The sequence below is a fragment of the Rhineura floridana genome, chromosome 2, assembly GCF_030035675.1.
Source record: "Rhineura floridana isolate rRhiFlo1 chromosome 2, rRhiFlo1.hap2, whole genome shotgun sequence".
Taxonomy (NCBI): domain Eukaryota; kingdom Metazoa; phylum Chordata; class Lepidosauria; order Squamata; family Rhineuridae; genus Rhineura; species Rhineura floridana.
Window position 1 is genome coordinate 96,873,828 of NC_084481.1, and position 10,930 is coordinate 96,884,757.

General features: G+C 40.3%; 2 protein-coding genes across 2 annotated transcripts; one reads left to right on the plus strand and one right to left on the minus strand.

Moving 5' to 3' along the window:
- Positions 1-2,442: 2,442 nt before the first annotated feature.
- LOC133376805 (olfactory receptor 5G9-like) lies at positions 2,443-3,402 on the plus strand. The gene has a single exon (XM_061609594.1). The coding sequence runs from the start codon at positions 2,449-2,451 to the stop codon at positions 3,400-3,402; it is 954 nt and encodes a 317-aa protein (XP_061465578.1). The 5' UTR covers positions 2,443-2,448.
- Positions 3,403-9,015: 5,613 nt separating this feature from the next.
- LOC133378232 (olfactory receptor 5M5-like) lies at positions 9,016-9,960 on the minus strand. The gene has a single exon (XM_061613025.1). The coding sequence runs from the start codon at positions 9,952-9,954 to the stop codon at positions 9,016-9,018; it is 939 nt and encodes a 312-aa protein (XP_061469009.1). The 5' UTR covers positions 9,955-9,960.
- Between the last annotated feature and the right edge of the window lie 970 nt (positions 9,961-10,930).

The following is a 10,930-nucleotide window of genomic DNA, read 5'->3' on the forward strand; positions in this document are numbered from 1 at the left end:
TGCAGTATGAAGACCAGGCAAGAGCAGAGCAGTTATAGGGGTGGGGCGGATATTAAGGGCCAAGTGTAGCTAGGAAGATTAGTGAAGCAAAGCTCCTTATGGTACCACTATAGCACCAATAATCATGAGGCTGGCAATCATTTTAAGGACTCTTTTGTAGCCTATTTTAATTTTGGGGGGAGAAAACATTATTGAATTCATCAGATCACCGATTTTCCTCCCAGATACGCTGTTGCCTCAGAAAAGCTACTGAGAAAAATCATTTACGGTGTCACTGGTCTGTCTGCTCCTGATTCTGTCTCTGTGTCTCTGTCTCTGCAACGGCAACAGAATACCACAGGCTTCTATCCAGAAGCTGCACAGAGTTTGTTTCCAACGGTATGTAAAAGTATTCAAAAGTATGCCTTATGCTGTGCTTGATTGTGCTGCTGTAGTACTGTGAGAAATGAAAGAAATTAGCAATTCATAGCACAAGTGTAAATATTTCCAAAGTATGTGTGTTGATAAAATGTCTTAAATCCTATAGATACTTACTCAGAAGTAGGAATGGGGAAATCTGTTAATTTCAATTTGTCATTTTCCAATCTTAAATTCAATCTCCACATTTCCACATCACGTTGCAATTTTGTTTTTTTTAAGTCCTCATGAAAATGCAATGTTGCCTAATATGCACTTTTTTCAAAGCACTTTTTCTCTCATACAGTGGTTTGCACACCTTTCCCCGCACAGACCACTTCCAAATTACTGAGGGTCTTAGCAGGCTACCTAATGAATTTTCTGCCAGTTGTAGTAGTTGCAATATGTGGTGCTACTTAGCTTGTATTTGCTTTGCTTCTTTTATTGCTTGTATTGTATTACAGCTTGAATTCCACAGAATTCCAATTGTAAGTGTTCTTCACAGACACGCTATGGACCACCTGAATGAAGCTTGCAGGCCACTAGTGGTCCACAGACCACACTGGGGAACTCCAGCCCTAACATTTATATTTTCCCTGCTAGAATGCATTCTGTATATCATGTTTATTAATAAATAAATATATATATATATATATAATACAAACTTTAGTATATGCATTTTTGTATGCATTACTTGGCTGAGGAACTGTATTGCAAAGTTTGTGAATTTTGAAGGATGGCTGAGTTTCAGTCTGCATATTGTTTTGGAGAGTGCAAATTAGTTAGGTTCACCTTAAAATGTGAACTGAATTGAATGTCTTTTGCATATTGTTTTGGAAAGTGCAAATTAGCTAGGTTCACCTTTAAAGGTGAGCTGCATTGAATTTCTTTTGCATCCCTACTCAGAAGTCCTTCTGTTTTCAATGGGGTTTACTTCCAAGTGAGGATGCTTGGGATTGCAACCTTAGGCTACAGCGGAATGAAATGTGTGAGAAGGTTCTGGTGCAAACTTTTGAAATTTGAATTGGCTTTCAAAATTTCTAATTGATATTCTCTTCATTTGGATTCTTCCCTCAACACTCACAATTAGAGATAGTGCTGGATTGGTTAGCTTTTTAAAATAGAGGAATGCCTGCAGCGGTATAAATGTAAGGTCATGCCAGAAACAGTTCATGAGTCTGAGCCCTCACACAGCTTCTAATATAGCCAACTCACTGCACAAATTGTCAGCGTCTTCCCATAGCATCCATGCCAGGGGTGGGGAACCTTTGGCCCCTCAGATGTTGTTGGACTACAATTCCATCACTCTTGACCATTGGCCATGCTGGTTGGGGCTGATGGGAGTTGAAATTCCAACAAAATCTGGAGGGCCTTATGGGGCCTTATGGGGCGGTACACTGTGCAGATGTACTCCCCAGGCCCCATCTCCAGTGATGCAGATAGGTAACTTTAAACTTGGACTTAATGGGTCTTACAAGAGCCTCCTCTTTAGACAGTGATGTGTATTACTTCATTTCTTTAAAATGTGGCAAGCCAATCCTGCTGCATTTGGGGGACCTCTTGCGCACTTTGGAACTCTATCTATTGACATCAGGCAGGTGTCTGAGCTGTATTATTTCTGACCCCTGCTTCAAGCAATTCTATCTAGGCAAGCCTATCCAGACACGTAGATGATAATGAGTTTAGTCTACTGTTTTAATTGGTTTTTAACTGTTTTATTAAACATTTTGATGTTTCTTGTAAATTGCCCAGAGGTTTTCTTACAATCAAGTGGTATAAATATTCTGTTAATTAAATAAAAGTAAGCACAAACCCTCCATCAAATTCAGTACCTTGCTTCCAATATTGGCCTATCAGATGTAGCTGGGAAGCTCACAAAGAAGGAATGAGGAGGAAGGTCATTGAATGTTTTTTTCAGCAGCAACTGATAAATCAGATGTATAATGGCCATCCTCCCTGCTGATGGCATTGCTGTACAAAGAAACTATCGTTTTAACTGTGTCATACTTTCTTTTTTTGCAGATCTGTACAAAACAACAACACCTGGGTATAATGTCTGAAGAAAACGCCACCACTGTGATCAAGGAGTTTGTATTTGTAGGATTAACAAGCAACCCTACACTACAGGCCATTCTCTTTTTCATGTTCCTGGCTATTTATATGACCACCTTGGTTGAAAATCTAGGAATGATTGCCTTAATAAGGGCCAGTCCCCGCCTCCATACCCCAATGTACTTCTTTCTCAGCAGCCTGTCTTTCCTGGATGTATGCTTCTCTTCTGCATTTGCTCCAAAGGCATTAGTGGATTTTCTAGCAGAGAAAAAGTCCATTTCCTTTATTGGGTGTGCAATGCAAATGTATTTTTGGGTAGCTCTGGGGAGTGCAGAGTGCTTTCTCTTGGCTGCAATGGCATATGATCGTTATGTGGCTATCTGTAAACCACTGCTGTACCCAGTCCTCATGTCTCCTAGAGTCTGCTTTCTTTTGGTGGTGGGGTCGTATATTCTTGGGCTTCTACATTCTCTCCTTCATACAATTTTTACCTTCAGACTGTCATTCTATAGGACTAATGTGATCAACCATTTTTTCTGTGACATCACTGCACTTTTAGCTATTTCCTCTTCTGATATCTACATCAATGAACTGCTGATCTTTTACGTGGTTGGTCTTATAGAAATAATCAATATCCTGAGTGTCGTGGTTTCTTATACCTATATTCTTACCAACATTGTGATGAGGATCGGCTCAGCTGCAGGGAGGCTCAAGGCCTTCTCCACTTGCACCTCACACCTCACTGTGGTTGCCATCTTCCATGGGGCCATTCTCATTTTGCACTTCCGACCAAACGTGAGCAGTGGAACCTTTGTTCAAGATGTAAATGACAAAGTACTTTCAGTGTTCTACACAATTATCATCCCTTTGCTGAACCCTTTGATTTACAGCCTGAGAAACAAGGAAGTAAAGGGTGCCCTGGGAGGTTTTTGGAGGAAGGTTTTGACAAAATAATTAGGTCATGAAACTTAGGTTAGGAAATGGATGTGGTGTTATTAAATCTATACGGTTTGAAATGAAAGAAAGATGAATCCATCAGAATACCTCTGGCCTCTATGTACTGATTTGGTGAGGGGAGAGGGTAGTGTTTCAAGTACCCTATTGTCCATTTTATTCCAGGTTGAATGAATGGAACATACTCTGCCATGAGTTATACACTATGCATGCTAAAATATGGATTTCTACTGCTATATCTACAAGTATTCTCTTTTGCATATGTATGATTAATATAGTGATGAATATTGCATGGTTTCCCCACCGCCTAAGCCAGGGATGAGGAACCCGTAGTACATTTAGGTCTTGTTGAGCTCCATCTCCCATCAGCTCCTTGATCTGGCATGATGGGGCTTACAGGCCGACAACATCTGAAGGGCCACAGGTGCAGTAATCCTGACCTAGATCTTAAAGCAGAGAGAAACGGTCCTGTTCTGTCAGCTTGGAACAGGAACCTTGTGGTGCTGTTCAGATTTCTTGAGGAGATTCGTTTGAAGATTAATTAGTTTCAGAAGTAGCTCTAAGAAAATTAACTCTAAGAAGCTCAGGTTTGGGCCTGGCTTCCAGCCTTGAACCCAAGCATTTTGATCTCTATATAGCTCAGGAAGGAGAATGGCACGGGAGTTGGAAAGATTAAAATAGGTCCTCTTTATTTTTACATCACAGCTCACACCATCCCATTCCCCCTTCCAGGATATTTAATATAAGCTGTTAAGGTCTTTCAACAAACAAATTCCCCCTTCTCTCTGGCCCTTCCTTCAGATTCTCCCCTGCCCCCTACTCATACATCAGCATTCTCCACACGCTGGAACTCTTGACAGGCTGTCTGGGAGGGTGTGGTTTTAATTTACAGACTTCCTTCTGCATATCTGGAGAGACCCCCGTGCATGTTGGAACCACTGCCTTTATTATCCCCAGCCTCTGAAAGAGGTTTGCTCTTGTTCAGGGTTCCAGACAGTAGTGCTGTTGTTGGGAGTGGGGAGTTTCAGGAAAGGGGGGCATCTTTTTTCTTTCCCCACCCCAGGCTTTCCCCTGTTGTGCTATATTATATAGCAGTAGACACCTGCCAGTTCCCAACTTGAGCATTGTATGTCTCTACATTGTATGTTACTGTTTATAAGATCTGTTTTAAATTGTTTTTATAAGATCTGTTTTAAATTGTATTTGTTTTAATGTTTTTAGTTACTGTAAACTGCCCAGAGAGCTTCAGCTATGGGGCGGTATACAAGTATAATTATTAAATAAATAAATAAATAATGTATCTATAGTGGGGGACAGGGCAGCCAATATGGGGAAATGGGTGCTGGGGAGTGGGTGGGCCAGGGAAGAGTACTATAAGAAGGACACTCAATTTTGAAGTGCTAAGATGCTCCCAAGCCTTTGCCACATCAGTCTATGGAGCAAATGTAAAAAACATAATTGAAATACCATCAGTCACAAAGATACTATACACCGAACTAATTCCCAATACACACTCATTGTGAGCAAGCCTATAACAAGATAGCTTTGGAATGGCCCTACATGCTCTGATTCCCTTCTATATCGATTACTGTAATATTGTCTGTGTTGGGCTGACTTGTGCTAGCCTAGAAACTGCAGCTAGTACAGAATGCTGCTGCCAAAAATCTTGGCCATATAAACCTGCACACTACATAACATGTCAAACGACTGAACATCAGAAAAGAAAAGGCCAAAGGGAAGGTCAAAGGGAAGACGGGAAGGGGGTGGGCGGAGGGATCATACAGTTCTATTGATAATGTGAAAGCCCAAATAAACTATACATATTTTTAAAAGAATCGGCCAGCGCTTCAGAGCAGAATCATTTAGCGCCCATCTGATGGGATCTGCACTGGCTGCCTATGTGTTACCAAGCCAAGTTCAAGATGCTAAGTTTAACATATAAAGCCGTCCATGACTTGGGACTCAGGTACTTTTTTATTGCTTTATTTGTATAGTTTTTCAAAAATACAGCCATAAATGATGAAACCAATATGAGCAGCAGCAAAGCAAGCAAATGATAGTATACAAAACAACAAACACTATAACAAACAAGACCTGACTTGAGGAGGAGGCTCAGAAAAGAAACAGGGATAGGTGAAAAGAGTTGGGGATCCTGAGACAACTACATCCAAGGGGGAAATTACAGAATTATAGGAATAGGATAAGGAAAAAGAAATGTTATGGGGGTTATGTTTCTAAATAAATTCATATTTGGATGGAAGAAGAGACATAAGCTGCTGATCATTCGCATGAATGACAAATGTCTATCATATAGTTGCTAAGTCCTCAGGTTCAGCATATTTCCACTGGTGGGTAACTTTCAGCACAATATAGGTATTGATGGAACACGTCTCCTTATACCAACTGCCCCAATTCCTGAGGTCAAAAGACAGGACCCTACTAGTGGTCTAGCCAATGTGTTGCTCATTGTGCAGGAAATCAGAACAGGGCCTTCTCTGTTATAGCCCCCCAGTTATGGAATGCCCTCCCTCTGGAAGCAGGACTAGGCAAAATATTAATGGGCTTTCACCATTAGTGAAGGACTATTTGTTTGTTTTTTAATGCCTTTGGAGGCTGACTCTCTTTTTCTCCTCTTTAGCTCTTTCTTGTGCTATTGTTAAATGGAAGGAAATGATTATGAACTTTTGTGTGTGTATTATATTTTATGATATTTTATTGATTTAGTTATTATTGATGTATATTTTTATGAAAGCTGCTTTGAGGTCTGCATTGACATAAAGCAGTATAAAAGAACTTTAATAAATATAAATAAAAAGTCTTTGTGCTAACAGAACTACCACCCTGGGTCCTAGAGACAATGCAGTGATTCTCATACTAGTGAAAGATTATCTCTGCACAAGGAACAAGAGAATTTGGAAAGAGACTATTGTAACAAAGATAGAGGACTGCAATCCTATTTTCACTTACATGGGAGTAAGTCTCACTGAACACAGTGGAGCTTACTTCTGAGTAGGCATATATACAATTGTATTGTAGGCTTCTTTCACTGCTGATTTTATGCTTTTATTTGGGAGGGTTCTGTACTGCTTCTTTCTTGTATTATATTTTAATAGAGAAAGAAAGAATGCTTGGAAAGAGATATTAAAAGTCTTTGATTCACTCTATGAGGGGAGATCCATGTGTGCAGCTGAAACAGATTATTCCAGCATAACAGGTTTATACAGTATATAAACTACCATACTGAACTTTTGTTTATTCAATGCTGAACGTTCTGTATGTACCATTGCTGATTACATAAGCAAACCTATGTGAAATTCCATGCAAAACAAAGTGCTGAAAATTATACCACTGACTTTTTCAGTATACTAGATGTGGCAGTGACCACAGCTTAAACAGCTTTAAACGGGAATTAGACAAATTCATGGCAGATAAGGTTATTGGTGTCTACTAGTCACGATGCCACTGTCCTCCAGGATCAGAGGCCACCATGACTTTGAAAGAATACCAGCCGCTGAGGAACAACTGCAGAAAAGGGCTGTTGTGCTCATGTCCTGCTTGTGGGCTTCTGAAACATCTAGTTGGCCAAGTAGGAAACAAGATAAGCAAATATGAACATAAGAAGAACCTGCTGGATCAGGCTAGTGGCCCATCTATTCCACCATCCTGTTTTCACAGTGGCCAACCAGATGCACATGGGATGCCTGCAAGTAGGATGTAAGTGCAAGAGCACTCTCCCCTCCTGTGGTTTTCAGCAACTGGTATAAGATGCTGGACTAAATGGACTCATGGTTTGATTGGAGAGGGCTTCTCATATGTTCCTAAAAGTACATTTTCCAAAAATTATGGGAAAAGTCTTATGAGTGTCTGAGTTTAAATGAAACATGTTTAAAATGGGTCTTTTAAGAAGTCCTGACTGCATGCGATATGAAGTCCCACAAAACATGCCCATGCCAAGAGTCAAGATGGCAGAATATGGCCTCACAGGATTCAACAGTCAGGTAGCTAATTCTGTATGGGATATTATGCATCTTCTCCTAATACAATTAGTAAGGGCAACTTCTCCAAACCCTTTGCAGCTTCCCAACTTCAAATGATCTTTGTATCAAGGCCAAAGACTTTGTATGCAGGATGTAGTACTGTATTCCCTATATAGCATTCTCTTGTAATTCAGGATCTAATCCTAAAAGGCAATCTGTGTATGAAAATCCTGTTTCCATGTATAGAAGGGAGCATTTCTCTATATCAGGTATTTTACATATAAAGTAGTCAACTATTTTTCTAGTTATGTCAACTTGATTGAAATTTAGAAAATAAAAACGGGGTGGTTACTGGAATCAAGAAGATTAAAAAATGCATTTAAGAAGGGAAGGGAGTTATTAAATACATTTGCTTCAGTGTTGTAAGAAATGTTGAGTATAGTGTTGCTTTCTGGTGGTGCAATTCATAGAGAAGAAAACCTTGGAGAAGACAATTGAACGATCTCTAGAAGGATGAATCCTGACTTGACAAAAATCACTTTGAAAATTGTGTGAACAAATACATAGTTGTCTATGTGTTTTTTTAAAAAAATGCATGCCTTGTTCACCACTTCAGGATTTTTTAAAAAGGCAGTTTATAAGTAAATAAAATAAATATACATGAATAGATAATATGCAAGCAAATATGCAAAGTCTAAGAAAATGCTTTATAGCCCTATAGGAAAATGTTTCACTCTGGAAGTAAAACATTTTTATTTGGGACACTGACTTTCAAAGGCTAATAGTTATGTTATTATATATTAGTAATTTATTTATAGGTTTTATCCAATGTTGATTTCAGGACCGACATCCAATCCTACCCCTGAGAACTGGAGATGAAGTGAGTTAGCTAGAAAGAAAAAACTATCCAACCTGTTTCCCGGTACCATTAGATTCAGTTCTGGTCCAGCACCTTAAAACAGTTTTCATCAGGATGCACACATTCTTTTTTCTATAGAAACCACCTGACCACATTCTATCCCTCATTCATTTGACCAGAAGAGCAGGACTGATGCTTGGTTAGTGAATGGGGTCACCAGGAGCAGGATGCTGGAACAGTCCAACCTCAAGTGTCCATGTACAGTACCTTAATATTCCCCATAGAAGTGAAGAGCAACCATTAAGAGAGAGAAATGATTTGGGGAAACTTCTGTCTTGGGGAAACAAGACCCACTATCTACCACTGGTATCATGTTACTCTACCCCCATTAACAGAGATCCCATAATGGGCTGCTATCCATATCTCACCCATCCATTGGGGTCCTTGCAGTATGCAAACTGTACCTCCCCAAACACAGACTATTCTCCAATTTTTTTAAAACTGGTGAACTGGAAAATTATGTACTAATAATTCCTTAGGAGTGCGAAGTATTAAGTTATGCTTGGGTCATACCGTCAATGGAAACCAACAACAAAAATACGATTCAAATTTGAGAAGCAAAGAAAGAAGCCAGACAGTAAGGTAACGGAAAGCATCCAGCAAATGGATTCAGCATTGCACATTCATAAGCTCTAAGTTTCATTTCCCTTCTATTTGGAAGTGGGAAACATCCTCTTCATTGATGATTTCTTTCCTAACAAATGAATTAATAAATTACTAATGCAATAATACTTTTCTATGTATTAATCTCTTCAGGGCACCCTTGACCTCTTCATTCCTTAGGCTGTAGATCAATGGATTCAACATCGGGATCACTACCACATAGAACACAGAGACTATTTTGCCCCGTTCTAGGGACAGGCTAGAAGGTGGCCTGATGTACATTACAAAAAGTGTACCATAGAAGAGGGTGACAGCTGTCAGGTGTGAGCCACATGTGGAGAAAGCTTTGTACCTCGCCCCAGCAGTGCGGATTTTCAGGATGGTGAAGAAGATGAAAATGTAGGAGGTTAGAATTATAATCAGGGAGCTGATGAGGTTGAAACTGGCAGAGATCAACATTAGGGTGAGTTTCACATGGGTGTCAGAGCAGGAAAGCTTCAGGAGAGGTGGGTCAGCACAGTAAAAGTGATTGATAACCTTGGAGCCACAGTAGGTCAGGCGGAAGGTGAATATGGTCTGTATCATGGCATCTAGGAAACTGTATGCAGAAGGCACTGCCACCAGCCAGACACACATCTCCCGTGACATTTTTGTTGCATACAGCAATGGATTACAGATAGCTACGTACCTATTGTATGCCATGATGGCCAGGATGAAAGACTCTGTGAGCACCAGTGCAATGAAGAGAAAACACTGTATCAAGCATCCAGTAAAGGAAATGACTTTATAGTCTGCTACTACATTTGCCAGCATCCGTGGTGTGACATTGGAGGAATAGCAAATGTCTACAAAGGACAAGCTGCTGAGGAAGAAGAACATGGGAGTGTGGAGTTTGGAGTCCATCTTGATTAATGTGATCATCCCCAGATTCCCCACCAGAGTAATAATATAGATCACTAAGAACAATATGAAGAGAGGAAGCTGCAGCTCTCTACGATACGTGAACCCCAAAAGAATGAAGTCAGGCACAATTGTGTGGTTTCTTTCAGCCATTATATATGTATATATTTTCTGGAAAAAAACATACACACAAAGTGAATGCAGACCAATTACTTAATCTGCTGATGAAATAATAATCTCTGTTTTTATTCTGGGGTCTCAAATCTCTACTGTTTATACATGTAAATTGGGGCACGAGGTCAGGATTCTAATTGTTTAATACACCACCACCATCATTTAACATTCAGCAGAACTAGCTTCAAACCACCATTTTGTTTTTGTTTTGTAATCCAGTGTGTGCTATCAGAGAACGCAAGACGGATAGATCGACAGAGAAACAGAATGTGTGTACACATGCACACATACACATAAAATTAGGAAAGGGTCAGTATCATAGCAGTGGGGGAAGAGCCTGCACAGAGAATAAGAACACAAGTAGCACTTTGTTGGATCAAATCACACAATCATTTAGTCCAGCATTCTAGAAACATAAGCTACCTTATCGTGAGTCAGGCCATTAGTCCATCTAGCTCAGTATTGTCTATGCTGACTGTCAGCAGCTCTGCAGGATATCAGCCCTACTTGGAGATGCTGGGAATTGAACCTGGGACCTTCTGCATGTATTGCCTCTGAACTAGAACCCTTCTCTTTCCCATTGCAGCCAAGCAGATGCATTAAGAATGTGGCAAGCAAATACATACGAGCAAAAGCTACCCTGCCTCGTTTGTCTCCAATATTTGGTCACCAGAAGTATATTGCCTCTCTTTTCAAGCACTTTTAACACCATTTTAAACCTGCAGGCTCTCACTGTATACACAGTGGGGGATCCTTGACCTGAAATTCTCTTTCTACTGGAGTTTGTAGGCTAAACTTGGTTCAGGGATGGGAAACCTGTGGCCTTCCTGATGTAGCTGGGCTTTACAAACACATCAAATCAGTATTCTGAACAGGACTGTTATATAGTTCAGCAGCTGTCGGAAGGCAGAGCTGGGGTCCCAATCCCGGGGAGCTGGATCCCGGAGAGTTGGGA